The 23,719-nt window shown below is 43.9% G+C and overlaps 1 protein-coding gene across 8 annotated transcripts in view; it reads right to left on the bottom strand.

Annotated features, from left to right (window-relative positions):
* Positions 1-23,719, bottom strand: part of ITPR1 (inositol 1,4,5-trisphosphate receptor type 1) — a 214,982-nt gene that overhangs the window by 105,252 nt on the left and 86,011 nt on the right. For all 8 annotated transcript variants that reach the window (XM_028719343.2, XM_028719345.2, XM_028719346.2 and 5 more), the window contains 16 exons: positions 19,621-19,775; positions 18,965-19,064; positions 18,068-18,228; positions 17,472-17,613; positions 16,415-16,573; positions 13,232-13,404; positions 11,528-11,647; positions 10,970-11,164; positions 8,929-9,180; positions 8,432-8,573; positions 7,486-7,639; positions 5,116-5,303; positions 3,629-3,764; positions 2,766-2,820; positions 542-707; positions 276-446 (listed from right to left, as the gene is read on the bottom strand). In XM_028719343.2, the coding sequence (XP_028575176.1) occupies positions 276-446; positions 542-707; positions 2,766-2,820; positions 3,629-3,764; positions 5,116-5,303; positions 7,486-7,639; positions 8,432-8,573; positions 8,929-9,180; positions 10,970-11,164; positions 11,528-11,647; positions 13,232-13,404; positions 16,415-16,573; positions 17,472-17,613; positions 18,068-18,228; positions 18,965-19,064; positions 19,621-19,775 (2,469 nt within the window). The remainder of the gene's footprint in view (positions 1-275; positions 447-541; positions 708-2,765; positions 2,821-3,628; positions 3,765-5,115; positions 5,304-7,485; positions 7,640-8,431; positions 8,574-8,928; positions 9,181-10,969; positions 11,165-11,527; positions 11,648-13,231; positions 13,405-16,414; positions 16,574-17,471; positions 17,614-18,067; positions 18,229-18,964; positions 19,065-19,620; positions 19,776-23,719) is intronic.

Consider the following 23,719-nt stretch of genomic DNA (forward strand, 5'->3'; position numbering starts at 1 on the left):
TTATGTTTAAAATATAATACTTTTAAGGTTGTGTACAACATTGAAATGTTATTCATGTTAATCAACCCAGTCAACCTACACAAAAGCCATCTGAGTTAGGCAATGACATTGTTCGGGAGCAGAGGGCAGCACACAAAATGAAGACTGCAAGAAAGCAATTTGCCCCAAAGCCACCATTACTGTATATAGCTTCAGGCTGAGATGAAATTTGAACTCTCCTGCTCTTGACCACTACGTTACACCGGCAATGCAACAAAGACAAAAGCTATTCTTACCTCCTTTTTCTTATGTTCATTCTCTCCTGTCGTTACATCCATCGTTTCATCAGGTCCCTGGCCTTTGTACACCCAGAGTTCAGATTTTTCCACAATTGATCTCAACTGATCCAAATCTTGTTTTATCTGCTTGTAGTTGTCCACATCTTGGCTGGTGACAAGCAGTTGGACCTTACATAAATTGCAATCCATTAGTTACATAACACCCTTGCATCACCACACAAATTTAGAGTGAAAGTGTGGACAGTATAGAACACTACATTTACCTGTTTAAAGGCCTGAAGGACTTCTTGCCTCTGACTAAAGTGCCTAAAGAGTAGCTGAAGGGCTCCAGACACGAGAGGAGGGTAGTCGTGCATCGTTAAATGGAGTAATACTCTAAGGAAAGTTCTGCCACCATGATCATCCAAATCTAGTGGTGTATTCTCTTCACTGAAAATAATAAAAATATATAGAGTAAAATTGGGCTGGGGGGTGGTTCCATTTAAGAACTTTCAGGCAGCTTCCATAACTGTGCTAGTCTATCTGATGTTGGGAGAGGAACCAGAAACCACCACAAATTCAAATTCAAATTCAAATACAGTGGTACCTTGGTTTTCGAACGTCTCCGTTGACGAACATGCCTCGGAAGTCGAACAAGCCACACAGCTTCCGCTGAGTGTAAGATCCTGAGGCCTAGCTGTCGATTATTGAGTTTTTGGTTTTCGAACGTTTCAGAACTTGAACAGTCTTCCAGAACGGATTACGTTCAAAAGCTGAGGTATCACTGTACAAGTTAATGGTCTTTTAGGACGCGGGTGAGGTATCACTGTACTAGACCAAGTTAATGGTCTTTTAGGATGCGGGTGGCACTGTGGGTAAAAGCCTCAGCGCCTAGGGCTTGCCGATCGAAAGGTCGGTGGTTCGAATCCCCGCGGCGGGGTGCGCTCCCGTTGCTCGGTCCCAGCGCCTGCCAACCTAGCAGTTCGAAAGCACCTCCGAGTGCAAGTAGATAAATAGTGACCGCTTACTAGCGGGAAGGTAAACGGCGTTTCCGTGTGCGGTTCTGGCTCGCCAGATGCAGCTTGTCACGCTGGCCATGTGACCCGGAAGTGTCTCCGGACAGCGCTGGCCCCCAGCCTATAGAGTGAGATGGGCGCACAACCCTAGAGTCTGTCAAGACTGGCCCGTACGGGCAGGGGTACCTTTACCTTTACCTTTAATGGTCTTTTAGGCTTCCACCATATGAATAGGAGTTCACTTTTTGAATAATAAAAATTATATGTCACCGGGGGGGGGGGATCAGGATTTTAGAGATGCTTAGGTGGGGCATGGCCCAAAAAAGGTTGGGAACCACTGATTTAGTCCAACTCCCTGTAATGCAGCAATCTCACCACCTCACCACCACAATCTCAGCACTGCAAGCACTTCACCTCCTCATTTATTCTCTTGAAACTTAGAAACACCCTAAAAACGTATTTACCTTTCTCTAGTTAATCTAGACCAAGGTGGGAGATTTGTGGCTTTTCAGATGTTTCTGGACTCCCAACTCTTAGGAACCCCAACAAGCATGGCCAGTGATCAGGGATGATAGGAGTTGTAGTCTAGCAACATCCATGATATCGACACTTTTTTAAAAAGAGCAGCCCTCATCATAGTCACTCTTTCTCTAGGCTTCCCTCCACAGCTAACACCTTGGATTCTGCAAAGTCTTTCCCCCTTTTGCCATTCTGAAAACATTATTTCTTAAAAAGTTATTTTCCCCCTAATGGCCTTTAAAATATTTCCTGCATTTCAGCAAACACTAACAAGGCTGTCCGACCTGGCAGTGCTACCCAATCATTGGCAAACTCTCCTCCCATCAGTTAAAAGTGTATTTCTTTGATTTACATTCTTCTTCATTTTAGTAGTACGTATCTATCCCATTAAATATTCTGGGTGACATTTAGCAATGACTGCTTGCTTGCACCACCAAAATCTGTTGTACAACAGGACATCCAGTTTTTATTCTTTCCACTCCAGCCCCTACATGCCCCCTACATCGGTTCCAGGGGGGCCCCCCCCATGCTCCTGGGCAGATTCTGGGGTTGCACAGGGAGCTGAAGCAGGGAGGAGAGGAAGGAGATGTCTTGTTGAACAAGCAGCTGCTATACTGTATCACACCCCTGTTCTGCTGTATGGTATTCTTAACACCCACACACCCCACAAACACACCCCACTGTGTGCAGGGGAGGGGGACAGACAATGGGGTCATGAAACCATAGCTGCAAGAATACAGTTTATATCCCCGGTCTGCCCTCTCATTTAGTAAGTACCTTAGGAAACATACATGGATAATTCTTTTAACTCATTCATGGTAATTAAAGTAACAATTAATGTATGAGCAAATGGGTACATGAATGATTAGTGAAAGTGACTTGCTCCTCTGAAGAACTGTGACCTGCCACTGTCCAGAAGCAGTTTCACATACAGTTCAGAACAGACAAATGCAAATCGCAATAGTTTACTTTCCTGCCTCCAAATATCCCTTCTGCTTGCTCTTCAATGTGTTCAAAGTCAAGAGCTCCTGTAAAGGAAAACAAACAGTTTTGTCTTCTATGCCAAGCCAAGCTGAAAATATAGCTTAAAATTCATTAAGGGGAGCAGAGGAAGCAAGCTACCATTCTTTCCATCACAGAAACTACACCATAAGAATCCTCTGCTGCAAGGCAAGGAAATCCTCTGTGAAATAAGATCCAAAAGGTTGTTTTTCAGCCCAATTGTACAATTGTATAAATTTAATCCAGTTGGCATCCATTTCAGTTGTATGGGCAACTACTGTGTGAAGCTGTTTCAAACTATACAGTAGAATATGTGAGGGTATTGTGTGCATGCAAACTTATGCCTGCATCCGTACACAAACACACAATATTGAAAGGCAGCCTTGGATTTTTCCAGAGGAGTATAGCAATTTGTGCAGCCTCCACCTTACATAGTTTCAAAGGGAACTTATGTCTTACATAGTGTGAGACTGTGCACATATGATTTCTTTAATAAACTTTTTTTTTGAAATAAAAGTTTTAAAATGAAACAAATAGTGCAAAGGATAAGCTCAATAACTATGCATAATCTTTGTACTTTATTTCTCCTTTCTTCTTCACAGGGTTTTCTTTACAGAAATTTTTCTCACAGGGTTCAAGATGTGGAGGTAACTAATGAAGTCCACAATCTAGAGCAGTGTTTCCCAAAATTAATAAAGTCTTTATAGTTTGATAGCATATTATTGTATCTTGCTTAATTAAGAGGGAATATACCAAATGGCACATTGGGATGCGGGTGGCGCTGCACCTAAGAAAAATTTTACAGCACTTTTAAGAGAACATGTTGTAACTGACCTGGTACATTTGGCATTTCTTGGTTATTGCTTCCTGTAGGTGAATCAGGTGTCTGAGCATTGCTTTCATCAAACTCATGTTTAAATATGCACAGAAGGCATGAGATTCTATAATCCAATCTCACATTCAAAATGAACTGATGATTCCATAGTGTTTTTAAAAAGAAGAAGAAGAAAGAAGAAGATTCAATAGCACAACTCATTACCTCCCCCTTTTGCGTTTTTAAAAGCAAGGACCTTCCCTTTCACATGCTTAAAGCATGCATTTAAAATATATTAGATATCGAAAGTAATTCCTGCCATGAAAACCAAAATCTACCGGTCTAGTTTGTATTATATATCATAGATGCATATTGTGTCTAGACAAAAGCACACACAAAACAAAACACAAAACACCTTTTTCAAAACAACACAATATATCAGATTTTTTCCTGTTGTAGCTAAGTAAAAATAAGAAGATGGTCATTCTGGCTTTTCCTGTTTTAATTCACATTAATTCACATTTTCCTGTTTTAATTCACATTAAAGTCACAGCATCAGTCAGTACTACCCTGTCAGTTCATGCTTATACATTTCGGTAAGTTAACCAATAAATCTGTATAAGCATAACTGGGGAACGAAAGGAACAGCCTTGCTCATGAAGCCCAGTTCTGTGGATCCTGTCAGCAGCTCCTCAGGGTTTTGACCAGAGAATTCCCTTTATTGTCACCTGTGACCTGATGTTTTAGCTGCAGAATGCCAGAAAATGAACCTGAGGCCTTCCACTTTCAAAAAAATGTACTTTATCCACTGAACTACAGTCCCTTCCTCATGGCATTTATCTAAGAGTAGCACAGGCTACAGAGCAGACACAAAAAGTTTCAGCTTCCTTCTAATTTATAATATATTTTTTCAGTAGTCATCCCAGGGCTGTGCACTCTGACCCAGAAACCTTGCCCCAGTTGGGCTGATGACAATGCACAGCACACTGAATGTCAGGCAGCCTGTTGCAAAGCCGAAGCCTTCAAAATGGGATCTGCAGTGGAACTCAAACGAAGCCTTGGAAATACTGTCATGGGAGCACGCAGCTTTCTGAACACCTCCATTGGATTGCTCTGCTCCAACTCTCCTGAACAATGTCTGTATTTCAATCTGACTGATCAATGTTTTATAGGAGCTGGGTTATTTGCACGCAAAAGTTTTAAAGTATGTAACTAGTTTAAATGAGGGCATGGGTTAAACATCTGCAACTGTTCGCAATTAGTAGTTGTTATTAGTATTTTGTTGTTAATACTTGCAACAATGTTTATTAATTCTTTTTCTAATGATATTTTTTAAATAAAAAATAATAAAGCTTGCACGCAATCCATCCAGTGAAAAAATTATTCATTTCTAATTCTGTCAAAAAGAGAACAATGGTCTAGAATGAAAAATCCCCAAACAACATAAGCGTGACAGTACAGCTCTTGCGTCAATATAGTTTTCTAAGCTATGTCACCTGAAGTATACCTGAAGTATCTCAATGATTTTCAGCTTGGTGTCCATTACCAGGATGTCTTCTTTCTCAGGTTCAACCTGTTTCACATTACCTTCTGGGGCAGCAGCAAGAGGAGTCATGGGCAAGAACCCTCCGCCCCTGAGCACAACTTGGGTCATCAGCTCCCCAACACCGTGGATAGATCTCATCACATTGCTCCCTTCAGAGAGACAATACAGGATAAAGTTTTGTAATACAGTAATTAAGCTAAGACCTGTCTCAGCATTACCTGCCTCAGCCTATTACACACATTACTGTATAGCGGAATCAGATTTAATGTGTACCTGCTGCTTATCTATCGGATGCAACATGTGCAACCTACAAACTGCAGAAATAACGTATTTGTGGTATTCTGCTATTTATTAAAATGCTTTGAGGTCGCCCTTCATCTGCAGAGATACAAAATGGGCGTGCAAAGGCAGAGAAAAATAAAACAAACAAATCCGATATAATACAATTAAGGATACAACATTGTTATAAAAATTCTACATGCTGTGAAATAGGCAACATCCTCCACACTTACACAGAAAGTAGCAGGAACATTTAATGGGTACTGTGTTGTACGGAGCAATTTCTATTCCAGGTTGTAGTTATAACAGCAGTTACTTTAAGAATTGGGACCTGGTTTTTCCCCCTCCTCTTCCCTCTCCAACTCTTTCTCCTTGTGTGACATATCTTTTACACTGCAAGCCTAAGGGCAGGGACTGCCTTACTAGTGATTTTTGTAAGGTGCACTGAAAGCCTTTTCAGTGGGGCACCAATGCATTAAATAAAGAAACAAACCCTACCGCTAGATCATATTGAGGGGAAATCCACATATTACATGCAGCATGGGAGTTGCAGCCAAAATTTGCATCCTTATACTTTATTCTTCCTCTCCCCTGACCATGTGAAACAACGGCAGAAGAAATGGATCTTTACCTGCCTCTCCTCCCCCATACTATGCACCTCAAAAATCTGCTCCAGAGGTTCCTTCAGCCCTCCGGAGCAGATTTTGAGATTACATGGAGGGCTGCTGGGGATGGGGAAGAGCAAGGTAAAAATATGTTGCACGAGTGGAAGTCCATTCTGTTTGTGTACAGATAGTGTTAGATGCATCCCACTGATAACATTTGGGAACAGATGCAAGCCAGGTATAAATGAGATGCTGAAGGTTGCACAACAGGTATAAATGAGATGGCATGCATTTTGTGCCACCAGCTCATAAGCTCAGTCCATGTTCAATCATGCAGTTGCAAGCTCATGAGCACATGCACATGTTACTAATGTGCATTGACAAGGTTGGGTGATAGCGGTTTTTCAATATCACCAGCCAAACATCACGGTCTGGCAATGTACCGCAATGTTGAAAAAACAAGCCACATTGGCCTCAGCCTGTGAGGTGCTGGGTGCAATTGCCACAGCAATCATCACAGGTGCTGAGGCAGTTTCACCCCAGCGCCTGGCCCTAGCGGGCTGGGAAAACACAGCTTGTTTGTATGGCTCAGCTGGGGCATGGGAGGGCTGAGCCATCCCTAGTGCTCCCCACTCATGGACAAGTGGGAAAAGTACCAGGTATTTCTTGTGCTGCTCTGCCAGGGATGGGGAGGGCTCCCCATCCCTGGCAGAGCCATCCCCGGTGCTCTCCCCATTTGGATGGGAGCCAGTGCCGGGCTGGGGTATCAGCTCGGCTGAGGGGAGCAGCAGCTGCACACTTCTCAGCTAAGCACTTTAAAGATGCAGAGGGAGGAACAAGCTGTACCGGCGCCTCGTGGATGCAGCTTTTTTCTCCCTCTGCACAGTATGATGTATGATGATATATCGCTACTGAAACTGCCACCGCTCCTAAGCCCCTCTGCTAGCAATGCTCGCTGGAGGAAGTCGCTAGTAGAGAGACTCAGGAGCGGTGGCAATTTCACCAGTGATATAGCTGACATTGTGGTCTGCTCCTCATTCCGGTCCTGGGCGATATATTGATATTGATACTGTTTCTTTGGCTGGCACAGCCTGAGAGCAAAGGAGAAGCCATGTGAAAAATGCAGAAGCCATGTGAAACTCAAACTCCTGTGAGTATTGTCTGCAACCCGGAGCAACAAACTACCACCATCATTAACCAGAGGAACCTTGTCAAATATGGGTGGAATATTAGGTGTTCCCCACACCTGACTTTCATGAAAAGAGGCCTCCACGATAGGAGTCAGCTTTCTCAGGAGGAACAGTGCTAGACAGCCTATCTTTTACAATTTACAAGCCTGCTTCCCCCACTCCTTGACGCAGGGTGACAAAAACGAATGGCACCGACAGAGACCAATCATTCTTCAACAGCATGTTTTTCTTCCTCTATGCCCCATGGCCATTCATACCTTTACTCTCTTCTCCTTTTGCAACCTTTGTGATAGGAAAGATCGTAGCAACATGGACACAGTCCAAAATAGCTAGGAGGATTTTTGTTAGCCTGAGCAGGTCGCAGAAATTGTAGAAGCCAAAATAGATCAGGTTTCGGGCCAAGTTTACCACCTATTGTTTTAAAAAGAAACAAAAAATGGTTTGTTACAATCTCTATGATATGTACCAAAGCACCTGAATGTTGACTTTCTGGCACCCACTATTCAAAGGATCTGCGCAGAGCCAGTGTGGTACGCTGGTAGACTTCAACTGTGGAGATGAAGCTCAGTGGAAGATCTCGGGCTAGTTACTAATTCTAAGCCTATCTCAATTGACTGGGCCACTGGGGGCATTAAAAGTTGGTAACACCCTGAATACCACCCTGAGCTGCTTGGAGGAACAGGATGCAGCTATCCTTCATTTTTCAGAATATATAATCATAGCACACCATGCTGTATCACTTCACTATACCTTGTAGTCATAAACATAAATTTTTGTATTTCAATAAGCATTCTAATGTGTTTCACTGCATATACAGATGTATTATATATAGAAACTGAATATTCTGGATTTAAATCTGCTAGTTCATATTTTTCATGTTTTTTACCATTGATTTTTGGACACCAACCTAAGGCAGTGCTTTTTCAGAGAGCTTTTCTCAATATTTCGTAACAGATCTCCTGCAATCGTTTCTGTGGGCTTTTCTGCTTTTTAATGACTTGCTATTATTTTTGGTCTTTTTTGTATAGTTTCACTTGTTATTGTTGTGCTTTGCCCGTCTTAGTATAAGGAAGTTTCATCTGTTGATACTATTAGTCCAACTATGTGGGCAATTTAGGATTAGCTCCAGCGTGAGTTAGCATCTACCGTACTCAGAGGTTTTACAACTCAGCTTTATTTAAAAAGAAAAGAAAAGAGATTTACCTCAAAGGTGAGTTTATTTTTTTCTTTGTCGGAGAAAGGAAATCTCTGACAGACAACATCTCTTAAATATTCCTCAACGAAGTCCATGGTTTGTGCAAACCGCTCCTTGATTTCATCTTTGGAAGTTCCACTGCTATCATAGCTGAAGAAATGAAACAAAAAACTTCAAATGGGTGAATGCCATAGGTAACTTATGGTTCTTTTCCTTTTCTTGAGTCAGTCAGAAAGTACACAGAAAACTGTCTTATGCTGAATCAGACCACTGGTCCATCTAGCTCCATTCTGTAACATTTTTAGCATAATTTTTTTAAAAAAATGTGGCTTCTGGATCAAACATTTATACTTTCCAAAAGCCAGCCACCAAGCAGTCACTCCTGACATTCCTGAATACGGTCTCACAGTAGGACTGCTACAAGGCATTGTGCAAAGGAGCGAAAAAGCATCTAGGTATTTGATGGCCCTCGTTTCAGAGAACCATTTGATCACAAAATACTCACTCATCAATTGCAATTTCAGAAGGTATCTCTGACCACAACCGGGCATATTTTACTGGTGTCACTTGTTCTTGGGGATCGCGGTCAACATGCATATGCAGCATCAGCCGGCAGAACGAGGCTCTCAAGTCATAAGGCAAATTTTCATCGGACATGCAGCGAAGGATGAGATCTACATCTAGCTGGCCAGATATTTCATTTATAGCCAAGTACTGCCGATCAAGGCACATCCTAGCAAAAAGATTCAGCTGGTACCTTTGGGAGTTAGGAAAGAAGGAGAAGAGTATCATTTTGCTTGCCTGGGACTGAAAATTAGAAGATACCTCAGAGGGAGCAATACAATGCATATTCTGATGCAGCAGCAGAAATAACACTTCTTCAGGAACAGAAGTACATTAGCAGTCCATGGGAGGCTAAATTTCTCACTTCTGGACCCATTACATATATGCGGATATATATATATATATATATATATATATATATATATATATATATATGCTTTCGTAGATTTTCACGGGTACAGGAATGCAGGTTTTGGTGTCCTCGGGTGTCTTCCCGTGTAAAAGTTGGGGTGTCTAGGCGACGTTTCGACGAGGTCTCACTCGTCATCTTCAGGCTGGTGCTTTCGGCTTCTTGTTACTGGAACAGAGCAGGATCTCAGTGTTTGAGTTCTTATAAATACTGTTGAGGAGGTGTGGTGTATAGCCTCCAATGTTCTGGGCAGAGAGGAAGTTCCCAGGCTAGTGTGCCTTTTCTTCTTTTGTTCCTTAATTGCTTGAGGGATATCTTGAGTGATTTCTTGAGTGATATCCTGAGTACCACTTAGGTGGGTCATTAGGTGTGGATTAGTTGCTAAAGCCTTTGTGTCTTGACCTCTTGAACTTTGTGAAGAGTTTTTCTGAGAAGATGGATGACCCACCTAAGTGGTACTCAGGATATCACTCAAGAAATCACTCAAGATATCCCTCAAGCAATTAAGGAACAAAAGAAGAAAAGGCACACTAGCCTGGGAACTTCCTCTCTGCCCAGAACATTGGAGGCTATACACCACACCTCCTCAACAGTATTTATAAGAACTCAAACACTGAGATCCTGCTCTGTTCCAGTAACAAGAAGCCGAAAGCACCAGCCTGAAGATGACGAGTGAGACCTCGTCGAAACGTCGCCTAGACACCCCAACTTTTACACGGGAAGACACCCGAGGACACCAAAACCTGCATATATATATATATATATATATATATATATATATATATATCCGCATATAATTCAACATTAGGGAACGCGGGTGGCGCTGTGGGTAAAACCTCAGCGCCTAGGACTTGCCGATCGCATGGTCGGTGGTTCGAATCCCCGCGGCGGGGTGCGCTCCCGTCGTTCGGTCCTAGCAGTTTGAAAGCACCTCCGGGTGCAAGTAGATAAATAGGGACCGCTTACCAGCGGGAAGGTAAACGGGGTTCCGTGTGCTGCGCTGGCTCGCCAGATGCAGCTTGTCACGCTGGCCACGTGACCCGGAAGTGTCTGCGGACAGCGCTGGCTCCCGGCCTATAGAGTGAGATGAGCGCACAACCCTAGAGTCTGGCAAGACTGGCCCGAATGGGCAGGGGTACCTTTACCTTTCATAATTCAACATTACTATCATTTCTTTAAATCCAATTTGAAAAATATCCCAGATGGAACTGCTGATGAACCTTTAAAAAAACTAATGTATTTTATGTATGTATTTTAGAAATTTGGACAAGTTCCACCAAACAAACATGAAGCCACCAAACAATTTTAAGGAGTTTATAATACAAAAGTAGATTTGAATAACCAATTTTGCCAATGATCAGTGAAAAATGTAGCTTGATTGTAAACAACCAATATCACAGCTGTATGAAACTGTTGTTACGGAAAGCATCATTTGAGAGCTATCTCTTTAAACAATTATATCAATTAACCTTGAAGTCTTCTAGAAGCTGGTTAACATTACAAATAGCTAGAGTCAGTTGTCTATACACTTCAGGTTACACTGCCGTAGCCAAATATCGCTTGCGGTGTTAACCTGTAGTAGCTGAGCACATCCCGGTCTTCCTTCTGCCCTTCTTTAGCATCCTGAGCCAGCTCTCTGATACTTTTACTGCGGATCTCTTTGTTGCTGTCTCTCCAGAATAACCAGACTTCTTCCTCATCCTCACCAACCTCCAATGAATTCTCTCCAGACGACAGCTCTTCAAATTCAAACCGAGACAGGACCAGTCTAAGAATTGAGCAAAAGTGAAAAGCAATGATTTATATGAAATATCTTAATGAATCCACACAAGTTTCTTCTATTTGTTATCAGAAAGCCATTTTCTACCAGCCAACACTACATACAATGGGAAGAGCACACCTTGGCGTAGGATAAAGGCTTTTGTTAATTTTAAATCTACTTCATGACACACCTACTTCTAGGATTAAAAGATTGAAGAATCCGTTGTTCCATCAAAAATAATAATCTACATATTATCTGTATTTTCCCCAAATTGGAGGGAAAAATTTTTATGTGTCATTATTGTCAGGCTCAGAATGCCGCAATCTTCTTATTTCTAAAAGGAAGTTCTTGAAAAACACCTCAACTTACTTGGTTTCAATGAGTATGTCTGCATTTGCTGGGTTTAACACAGCTTTACAAATCAGCTCCTGGGTCACCGGAATAGATTTGTTCATGGACACACAAAGATCTGAAAGGTAGTCCAAGAACCTAATGGGGAAGGAAAGCCAAAGCCCATTAAACTTTGTACAGTGTTTCAAATGCTAAAGAGCTGTATTAAGGAAGGTGATAAAATATACCTCCCCCTCCCACAGGCCCTCAAAAGATTAAGGCATAGGGTATGCAACTAATAACTTACCAGATGCACCTAACCTACCGAATCATTTCTTGTCATCAGACATCTCATTTTTAAAATCTAATTTTCTACAAAAAAAGGTATTTTAAAAAATCATAAAATCAAAGAATTGTAAAATTGGAAGGGATCCCGGGGGTCATCTAGTCCAACCCCCTGCAACGTAGGGATCTTAACTAAAGCAGCTATGACAGATGGCCATCCAACCTCTGCTTAAAAACCTCCAAGGAAGGAGAGTCCACCACTTCCTGAGTGAGAGCATTCCACTGTCAAACAGCTCATACCATCAGAAAGTTATTTGTGGTATTGAGTTGGAATTTGCCTTGAATCCATTGGTTTGGGCCTACCCAGTGCTCTTTTTTATATTATTATTATTTTAGAAAGAGCCATTAAGTAGTTGCAGCAAATGTCACACTTTTAACTTCTGAAGAAAAACAAAGGTGTTGTTACTACATATCCTTGAGTATCCCCCCTCAAAAAAGCAAACCAACCACCGGTCCTACCCTCCAGAGCAGGAGAGAACAAGCTTGCTTCATCCTTCAGGTGACAGCCCTTTAGATATTTAAAGATGGCTATCACAGCTCCTCGGACGCGGGTGGCGCTGTGGGTAAAACCTCAGTGCCTAGGACTTGCCGATCGCATGGTCGGCGGTTCGAATCCCCGCGGCGGGGTGAGCTCCCGTCGTTCGGTCCCAGCTCCTGCCCACCTAGCAGTTCGAAAGCACCCCTAAGTGCAAGTAGATAAATAGGTACCGCTTTATAGTGGGAAGGTAAACGGCGTTTCCGTGTGCTGCGCTGGTGCTGGCTCGCCAGAGCAGCTTCGTCACGCTGGCCATGTGATCCGGAAGTGTCTCCGGACAGCGCTGGCTCCCGGCCTCTTAAGTGAGATGAGCGCACAACCCTAGAGTCGGACACGACTGGCCCGTACGGGCAGGGGTACCTTTACCTTTACCTTATCACAGCTCCTCTCAGTCTCCTCTTTCCCAGGCTAAGCATATCCAACTTCCTCAACTGTTCTTCATAAGGCTAGGTTTCATCATGACTCCCACGAAACCAGTGTTTATTCATTTTTGAATCAGCAGTAGATTTCATCCCATTAGGCTGCATCCAGACGTTATAACACATAACAGAAGTGACCCCAAAAGTATTCACTGGGTGTCTGCTGACAACAACACAGGGCACAGGCACTGATAATAACCCCTACGTACCTGTAGCAATAACCCCTTAGATAACTTATGTTGCTCCCCTTGTGCATCATTACAACTCATGACATTGTGTGGAAAGCTCACAAGTGTTGGCATGTCAATTTCTCCAAGCAGAAAGACCCAGGCAGGCATGAAAACAGACTACTGACCAATCATTCAGGTAGTTTCAGAAAACCTACAGGAGTGTTTATGCACCGTTTATTTTGTCTAAGCAGTAGAAGGAAGAGTCTTCTCTTACCTCGGCTCTCTGTTTTTCCTTACAAGGCTAACAAAGGTATCAATCTCAGCAGCAGTAATGTGCTTCTCCAACAGCTTGCGGTTATTATGGAGCAGTGCTGTTATGGTGTCTTCTGCCAAGACGTCATACCCAATTTGCTTCTGCATAAAGCCAAACTGCTTGGCTATATATTCCTTGCAAAGAGAAAGTGGGTGGGGTGGAGAGAGAGAGAGACACACTAGATGCTTACATCACTTAAAAACCATTAGAGTGAAAGGAAATGTGAAATTATCCATTTATGTTGATTTCTTGATGTGATTTTTTGTTTTTAAGAAAAGACTACTGAAAGCAGGTTGTGCATGATCCTTTTGTCATATGAACTGCCGCGTCTAACTTGGATTTGCAGTTCCAGTTTGCAATCAGCCCAACTGTTCTTTGCGTAAGTCATAGTTTTTTCCGGTTTGGGTTTAACAGCAAACAATTATTATTATTGATCATTATTGGGTGGTGATGGGGAGGCTAGAGCAGTGTTTCCCAACCTTTTTTGGGCAAAGGCACACTTGTTTCATGAAAAAAATCTCGAGGCACACCACCATGCCAGATAGGGAAAGGTCACTTTTTACTTATGTAAAAAAAAAAAAAAAAAAATAGTAACAGTATAGAAGGTAATGGTAGATGACTGTTAGGGTCTCCCCCCAAATGCAGAATTCTATTAATATCTTCCTTAGCGAGCCGCGTTAACCCCTGTAATGCTTTCTATAGAGTAAGCATAGGGGACACTGGGGGATGTGGAACCAAGGGGGCAGTGGGCCAAAAGAGTTCGGGATCTACTGCTTTAAACAGAAATAAGAGCCAGTGGGTTCTTCCTTTTTTAAAGTATCGTTTCAGCGGGGACAGCAGTCCGGATTTCCAAAAAGCGGCGCTTTTTTGCGTCTGAGCAAAGAAGAGAGAGAGGGGAAAAAAGAGAGAGAGATTGATTTGTGGCTGCGCAAAGGGGGGAGGAGCCCAGGAGTAAAAGTAGGAAGGACGAAGGGAGGGGAAAGGAAAGTTAATAGAAGGAAAGGCGGGTGGGAGAGAAAGAGAAAGAAAGAGGGAAGGAAGGGGGGAAGAGAAGTGGAAAGGAGGGAGACCGAGGCGGGGGAGAAGCGTCTGGAGAGTTGCTCCGAAGTTTGGGGGGCCGCGGGGGTGGGCGCGCGTCCCAGGAGGCGGAGGCCAGCCCGGGCTGGGAGCCGCGCCGCGGCCCGGGGGCGGTAGGCAGACCGCGGCTCCTAGGATGTGGAAAGGGGACGGCGGCGCAGGGGGAGGAGACTCGCACGGCTAGGGCAGCGCGCAGGGGGAGGGGAGCGGGCCGGAGGCGGGCGAGGGGGGCCGCGATCCCGCGCGCCGCGAACATGGCCTCCTTCCCCACGGGCCCCGCCGAGCCCCCCGGCCGGGGAGGGCGGCGCGCCCCCGCCACCGGAGGAGAGCAGAGGCAGGAGGAGGAGGACGAAGGCGCTGCCGAGGAGGCGCGCCAACTTCTGCCAACTTCAGCGCCCGCCCCGTCGCCGCAGGCTCCTCCCAGCCGAGTCACGTGGCCAGCGTGACGAAGCTGCTCTGGTGAGCCAGCAGCAGCGCAGCACACGGAAACGGTCCCTATTTATCTACTTGCACATAAGGGTGCTTTCGAACTGCTAGGTTGGCAGAAGCTGGGACTGAACGACTGGAGCTTGCCCCACCGCGGGGATTCGAACCGCCAACCATGCGATCGGCAACCCCTGGGTGCTGAGGTTTTACCCACAGCGCCACCCGCGTCCCTAGTGCTGCATGGTACAGCATAATTTATCATCTCCCCACTTCTGATATAAATGATATACAGAGGATGTAATTGAACTAAAGTTACATGAAGAGAACTTTTAAAATAAGGTTGTCTACAACTGCTTGTCGTCCCCCCCCCCTGCACTGGATCAGGGGTAGGGAACCAAGCTTCTTCTGCCTAATTTTATGCTGATAGGGGAAGTCTGGAGAGAAAGTTGAAAAAGAAACATGGGGGGGGGCAGTCAAGACAGACAGAATGGTGGAAAGCAGGGAAGCCTCTCAAGTCCATCACATCTGATCTCTGGCAAGAGCAATCTGTTCCTCTCCAGGCAGAGAAAAGAGATGGCCTGGCATTTATAGCTAAATAAAAAAGATAAAAAATGTAACTTATTGATTAGTGTCAAAAGGATGTTAAAGATATCCTCCTGGGCCAGGTGAGGGGGACGTTGGCTTTGCCTCTTGGCGGTTTGAGAAGCATCCCTGACCTTTGCGGGTGTCCACACACTTCCACGTCGCGCTCCTGGGATCGTGTGGGGACTAAGAGACGTCCGGAGGGGGATCTGGCGAGCCCCTGGGCACGATCACCCTCGATTACGGGGAGCAGGGGGCTCTTCTGAGGGGAAAGCGGAGCGCAAGGGGGGGGAGCGCGCTCCCCGCCAGAACCGAAAGGAAGAGCCGGTTCGGGGCGGGGGGGAGCCAGAGCAGCGGCTCCCCCCCTCCCGGCTCCCACGGGGCCTTCCGCCTGAGGGAAACCCTTTTCCCGCCCCCGGAGAGCCTCGCGCGCGGGGTCCAGAGGGGGGAGGGGGAGAGAGGCAGAGAGCAGAGGGCGCGCACCCCCCCAGCCACGCATGCGCGCCTCAGCCGCGCCTGCTGGGCGGTCCTTTCCCCTGGGCTCCGCCCCTCGCGACACAGGGCCGCCCGTCGCAGCGTCGTCCCGCGGGGCTGGCGCCGGGCGCGGCCACGGATAGAGCGAGCGAGGAGCGAGAGCGCGCCCGCCCTCGGCTGGCTGGCTGGCTGGGCCGGCGCGGCGAGGGGCAGAGGCGAGAGGCTGCGCGCGGATCTGCCAACTTCGGCGCCCGCCCCGTCGCCGCAGGCTCCTCCCGGCCGAGAGCCAGAGGACGGCGGCAGAGCAGGAGGAGGAGGATCGGGTTTGGCGACGGCTGCTGCGTCCTCTCCAAGCGCGGGGCTGGCCTCCGCCGCGCCCGATCCTCTCGCCTCTCGCCGCCCGACTCGCCCGCCTCCCTCCCACGGCACACCAGGCAAGGTCTCACGGCACACCAGTGTGCCGCGGAACACCGGTTGGGAAACACTGGGCTAGAGAATGTAAATTATTCAAAAGCCAAGCAGTTCAGTTGTCGTTTATGGTTACATTTTAGAAACACACCAGACTGTCTCAAACTCCTTGCTAACCTGGTTCTTCCTGTAGTCTTGTTGGGAGTGTCTCAAAACTCTGTAACAGAGCCGACATATGTGTCTGAAAGGAGCGTGGCGTTGGTCTCCAAGTTCTTCTAGTCTCAGCATTGGTCCATCTCCACAGTCAGTAAATGGTGCTTGTAATAGCTTGAATATCTGGCAAATTATTTTAGAAAGAAAGAAGAAATTAATCAGCATTAATATTGCAGCACTAGAACCATGAATATCATCGACACAGAGTCTTGCCTTAGGTTTACTATGAGATTGAAGTGATCCTATCTACTGACAGCCACTTCCCTTTCAGCAGAGGCTGTGTCTACATGCCAGGATCCTTGCCTACAGCAACTAATCACATGATGGAGAAGCCTATATTGCCAAGCTGCTAAACCCCATCCATATGCAAATTAGCATTTTAAAAAATAGGCTTCTGAGCATGGCAGGTGACACCAGACAAGCAAACTTCCCCTTATAATCAGTTATATAAGGGCTGGTTCACATGTTACAGTAGACCATGGTTAAAGGTTTACCAAGAATGAGCAGACTGATTTACTTCATTCCTCTCCTAACATGAGTGGGAGCTTTAAGCCACACTCCTTGGCTGAGTGTTATGCCCAAATCAAGTATCATAGTTTGCTTTGCTCACACCATAACCGGGAAGTCAACAAGAACAATCATTGGCTTTAGATCAGGTTTGCTTGGAGCAAATATTCATTACTGTCATGCACTGGGCTGACACTTTTTCATAGAGATATTACCTATGACTTCAACTTCTCTCCCCCAGTTAGCATACACCCATCACTGTAGATGTGAACTTCAGATATTTGCCCCACTCTTCACAACTTACATTGAACAACATTTGATATTTTGTCGCCCATTTATTCAGGGTCCAATTTCACAAATAATTCTCAATTGAAATCTGGGGTTCTGGCCAGGGATTTATGTTGCGGCATCTCTATTTACAAGCCCCTTAACCCAAGAAGTCCAGACCATCAGCTATTTTATTTGTGACATCTATGTCATCAGAAACAACCTTATTAAACACAATTTACTGTACCTGTTTCAAAATATTTTGCTCTCTCATTAGCTTTTGTCGTTCTCTGTTTGGCTTTGAGAACATGACTTCAAGCACATCCTGTCCAGAATTTGTTCCACCGGTAACAAAATATACCAAATCTTCCAGCAACTTTGTAACAGACCTACAGTTCATTTGTTTTGAAAGAAAATCCTAGCTGTTAATCCAAAATATAATATGAACAGTGAAAATATCAGCCTCTTAAAATAAATACAAGCCACTGAGTTACAATGAAGAAAAGATACATTTAAAAGTTCAAAGTTATATTTTGATTAATTGTTGAAGGAGAGGGGTTGTTAAATTCATAGGTATCAAAGAAATTGGTACAAGAAACTCATGCAAGATCATTACAACATGTAACAGTTTTATTATTGACTCCTTTTCTAGCAATCCCTAGTTGCAAATGCTCCTACTCTGTGACATCCACCAATATTTAAGTTACTTAAGTATATAAGTAACTTAAATATTAAATTAATGAATGAAATAAACAAAGCTGCCTTCTCTGTCTTTCAACCTTCGTCTTATGTTGGAGAACATCTTTTTTCCATTAAGAAGCTCGCATTATTATTTTTCCTTACCTCCGTTCATTCTGGGTTATTGTCCCCTTTTCCAACTTGCCAGCAATGGAACCCAATACTTTGCTTGCGTCATTTGCAAAATCCAAGTCTCGGACTTCTGCAGGAGAAACTGGTACTATAGCAAAAGCTTCTTTGTCTTCTTTTACCGGAGAGGTGCCAATCTTTAAAAACAAGGCAATTTTAGTCACAATCTCACAGAGAAAACGCTTTTGTAACGAAGGCCCTAGGGAAACAATGCTCAGGTTCTCCAAACATTATTGTGGAATTGTGGTAGGAATAGTTCCATTACCACAATAGGCAATTCATTGTCTTTAATTATCATAGTTCAAGCCAAACTCATTGCTTCAGATTCTTCAGGGGGTTTTTAGTGAATATTCTACTATTATCCATTGGATTTTATTTTATTTCTTAATTATGGGCTATGATCTGACTTCTGTTTTCCCCTTTGACTCTAGTGCTAAACCAGAAAAAAGCAGCGGGGACGAGGAAGATGATTAGTTAACCACTTTGTTATCTTTTCTGATGAAAAGCAGTACATCAATGCTTGAAATAAATAATTGGATGAGAGACTAGCTACTATAAGGGTTTAAGTGTTGAGACAGTAGAGGGATTTGTCGTTAGACAAATGGACAAGCACTCAGCATGAGTATCATACCTGATACACAAAAACCTTTGCAAGGTCTTCCAAGAGATACTTATTTCTTTCAATTTAAGATGCAAAGTGTTAATTTATGTTCTTCTACTATTCCATTTTAATAATGGACTGGGGTTGTGCCCAAGCAATGCTGTGTGAATCATGTCCTAAATAAGAATTGTGTTCATCAGTGTCTTCTCTGAAATAGCTTTATTGGTAGCAGAAGAGATGAGATACAGATGAGATTTCATTGCATGACTTACTTTAAGCATCACAGGTTTTTCTTCCTCTTTATCAATGGGGATATTTGTGCTGTGAACCCAGGTATTTGTACACAGATGTCTAAGTCTGACATAGGAGTTCCTAAAAAGAACCAGGTATTATTTATATTATTAAGCTCCTCAGTAAGCCAATACTTTTCAAATAAAAACAACACCTTTGGAATCTCCTTTTAATTTTTTTACTTGCAAGGTTTTATTTCAACTAGAATATGAAATGCAGCCAAGTCTTAAATTGCAAGGTATTCAGTATGTAATGACTTCTATGAAGCCTGATTCACTATTTCAAATGATCTTTCCCAGGTACAAACCGGATGCTAGTTGTAGAGGTGTAATGTGACACTGTTTTTTTTAAGGTGGGATCCAGAGTTGCGCTGGGAGCTGCAATGCTTCATCCTGCAGCCCTCAGCTATTCCAGAGGGGGGGCCCCAACTCACTGGAACAGATTTTGGGGGAGTGCTGTTTCCTAGCCATAAACACATCAAGGAAGCACTGGAAAATAAGTCACAATTTGTTTCTGCAAAAGTGCTGCCTTTTGTAACTGTTTGCCACAGCTATCTAAGATTGCCTGGCAAATGGTCAGGCATTTTAAAGTGGTCTCGCAACAGCTGCAGACACCTTCATCATTTATAACATCGTACCTTGGGACAAGGCTGTCTCCGCCTCGTAAAGTAGTGGGGTCAAGCTCAAAGATGGAAGAGATATCATTTCCTTCAGGCACAGAGACTAAAGAGTATGCCATCTTCTCTGGAGTATTATGCAAGCCCCTTCTGGCTGCATCCTGGTCAGGATCCAGCTGTGGAAGAAATTGCAAATCAAATCAACATTGCAAAGCTGCCTGCCCAGGCTGGAAGGCAGAGCACCTCATGGTTATAACTGAAGCATTTCAAATATAGATACAGGCACAAAAACTCAATGGCACATCACAATCTAATAGGGTTAACTAGAACTGGGCAGAAGACTTAGAAGCAACAGTAAACCATCAAGCTGGGTTGTGTCAAAGTCACTGAGAAGCCAAGACATAGCCTAGGTTTTTCCAGAGCCCCTCAGTCTCCTAAAAAGGACAATTCTACCCAAGTTAGGCAACCCAAATGACAGCTGCCAAGTTTTGGCAACCAACAATTAATTCATATTTGTTCTCATTGTTTTAAGGGCAAGTTGATATCTGCTTGACCCCTAAATTCCACTTGTGTAGGGAGAGGCATTTTTTGGCCAAATCCTTATTGCCTCTGCAGCCCCCTGAAAATCTGCTCAGAGGGTTGAGGGACCCTTTGGAGGAGGATGAAAGGTGATGTAGAGGGCTGCAGAGAGAAGGTGGGAAATAGTGGAAATTGCCTCCCACTAAAAATAAATCTTATGAATTAAAAAAACTGAAGGTTCTTGGAAAGGCCAAGGATACAACGGGGGAAAAATGAATTATATTTTCTTCAATTTTTATAATAAATATGAAGGTGCTGGACCACCCTGAGATCTGTAGCTATAAGGTGATATGTAAATTTAATTATTTAATTAATTAATAATAAATATTGTTAGAAAGCTGAATTACAAGAAAGCAACCCTAAATACAAAAAGGCATATGATTTTTACTTGGCGGAAGTAACAGTTTCTATGAGTGCATGCACATAAAATAAGTAACTGCAAGTGGCTTGTCCACGCATCTTCCTAGAGGCAAACTTGAATCCCTTGCAACTCCTCCACAGAAAATGTGAACAATCCCTTCTGCAAAAGCACCTCACAATGAACTAGAAACATTGTCCAAGAAAACCATAGCGAAGAAGCACTCCGCAGCGCTGTAAGTGAAAGGAGGCAGAGGAAAAGCAAAATTCAGACCACCGCACAAATCAGATGAAGAAAGGTAAAGCCAGCCCTTACAAAAAGTGGAGTTTGGAGTGAGGGGAGGTAATTTAGCTGAGGCACCACAAACTGCCCTTGCAGTGTATGGACGGAGCAGTAAAATGTAGATCTAGAAGAGGCAGCATAGATCACCTGTATAGATTTTGGCCCAATGTCTTGTTGAGTTCCCTGCCAAGTATTTCTAGTTCAAAAAGAAGAGAACTTAAAGGAGCCTGATTTGGTTGAAGTGGAGCTTCAGGGAAGTGGGAAATTTCAACCTTTCAGGTTACATTCCGAAAGACGAAATTGTGTGCAAGAGACTGACTGAGCCCTTGATGTCTTATTTTACCATATGCTTATGTATCCAGCGACCATCTCCACACCATCTCGTCTTTTCTCTTACACACACCATTACATTGTTGTAAAGGGAAAAAATCAATTTGCCTCACACTGTGTTTATCTTGCTTATGGTCTAATCTCGCCATCTGGTGGTTAAAAGCAAGAAAAGAGGAAATAGTGCTAGTAAGACCTCCAACCTCTGTGTGTGTAAGAAACGTAGTTGTTTATTGGTTTGCACAGAGTTTCCCCTTAAGGCTTTTGGAATGTTGCTTTTTCTGTATTAGAGTAATATGTAACAGAGGAGGAGGAGATAACGATGCAGCCCTTATGCCAAGACAACAGCAGTGCCACATGGGCCTGTGCCACAATCATGGGGACCTACTGGTTCTTCCTTGTGACACAGTTACTGGAAAGACAACTCATCCTATCCCCAAAGTCCATAGCATTATGTAAATGCTGTGGACAACCTTGTTGTGCACCCTAATGGCTCAACACCCATCTAGCAAAGTCCCCTCACCCTTGGACAGTGGGATATCATGCTCAGAGTGCACAAGCCCCCAGATGCAATCCCCGATTACACAGAAGGGCTATCAAAGAACTACAGTCGAGAAATAAGTTAAATTAGGCATTCCTGGGATTCCTGCTATTTTACTTGATTTAAAGCAAACCCTGGTAATAAACTGATAAAGCAAAATACCAGGCCTGTTAAATTATTCTTTCCCTCCCGAGGAGACTCTGACAGTATCTGTCAACCACAAAAGTGACCCCACCAAAACTTAGCATTTCCTACATAATGTAGTGCAAGCAAAATGTGTTGAAGCTAAAAAAGAAAACGAGGAAACTGGCAGCCATTGGCTCTGAGCATATAAGGCAGCAACCTCTGAACCTCAATAAGCTAGTTCTTCTCATTAAAAGGACCATGCTGCACTTCTCCTGAACCTAAGCACTTTACCCCTCTTCCAGCTTCCATTGTTTCTGCTTTCTTATTTGGAGCATTTCTCCCAATCTAACCAAAAGGGCTCCCAGATTGGCTTACAAAATTAATAAAAAAAGCTCCCGGCTCTCAGGCCTACAATCTAAAATAAAACACACACAAGGAAAATGTATTGTGGAGGGAGGAAGAAAAGGGTAAGTTAAGGAAGCTGGTTATTTTTAGTTACATTTCTTATAACAACCAGTGGGGATGCAGCCTGAATGGAATGGCTGAAGGCAGACTGACTCTCAGCAAAAGGGATGAAACAGACGTGCTTCACTCCTTAGCACTTTTCTCAGCAGTTCCTTCATTGTCTGCTTTACAGATTGATTTCAACTTCAATTAGCATTGTCGGATTGTAAGCTGACAGGGGAATGTTGGAAATTAGACATGTTGATGACTGTGGGGATGCTGGCTGCAAGGAAAAGCAGCTGGGTTCTATATTTAGATGGATGTAACTTGGACACGGGTATCGCTGTGGGTTAAACCACAGAGCCTAGGACTTGCCGATCAGAAGGTAAGCAGTTCGAATCCCCGCAACAGGGTGAGCTCCCATTGCTCAGTCCCTGCTCCTGCCAACCTAGCAGTTCGAAAGCACGTCAAAGTGCAAGTAGATAAATAGGTACCGCTCTGGCAAGAAGGTAAATGGCATTTCCGTGCGCTGCTCTGGTTCGCCAGAAGCGGCTTAGTCATGCTGGTCACATGACCCAGAAGCTGTACGCCGGCTCCCTCGGCCAATAAAGTGAGATGAGTGCCGCAACCCCAGAGTCGTCCGCGACTGGACCTAATGGTCAGGGGTCCCTTTACCTTTACCCTGTTTAACACAGCTATAAAGTGGGGAAAGGGGTTTTGGGTGGAAGCAAAGAGGGAACTACTTTAATTCCTCCCCCCTTCACTAATATTTAGGTTCAGGGCTAGGGCGCTTCATGTGTGTGTTTTGAACACTCTGCAGGACCTTCTTCATAACCATATAAAAAATATATGAACAGCATTATTTTGTGTGACAGCCTATATCATGCATTCCAGGACCTTAAGTTGTAAATAGAATTTAGGTTTGACATATTAATGATGATTTCAGTGATGACTTACCCACCCTTCATGCAAAGTCCCCGGGCAGATTATAGCAATTAAAGCAGAGTGTTTAAAACAGTTCAAAAATAACTTACAATTTCTGCTTATAGTTGCATTCCCATCCCCACTTCTCCTCCCGTCCCCCAAGTTCTGTGTTATTACAGAAAGCAAAGCATGATAAAATGCTGGAAATAGCTATGAGCAACAAGCAGCTCTCACAGCATTAGCATGTAGAAACAGAAAGGGGAAAACCCCAAAATTTATTTTTAAAAAATTATCTGAAATCAGCAACCCTGTAATGAAACTAACATGTTATTGAACTTCCTCAGTCTTTTTTTTCAACAGCTACAATTTTTTGATAAGTGTCCTTAAGGGCTTTTCCAAATTCCCCTGCCTTCCCCAAGTGTTCACAACTCTAAATGGGAGAGAGTCTTGTCTGGGGTGTTAATCCAATGCTGTTTGCCAGGAAAGAAACTGTCATTAGTACAGGGGAGGAAGCCAATCTTCGGTGCTGCCTCCTAAAG

Source organism: Podarcis muralis, chromosome 2 (genome assembly GCF_964188315.1).
Source record: "Podarcis muralis chromosome 2, rPodMur119.hap1.1, whole genome shotgun sequence".
NCBI classification, from domain to species: Eukaryota; Metazoa; Chordata; class Lepidosauria; order Squamata; family Lacertidae; genus Podarcis; species Podarcis muralis.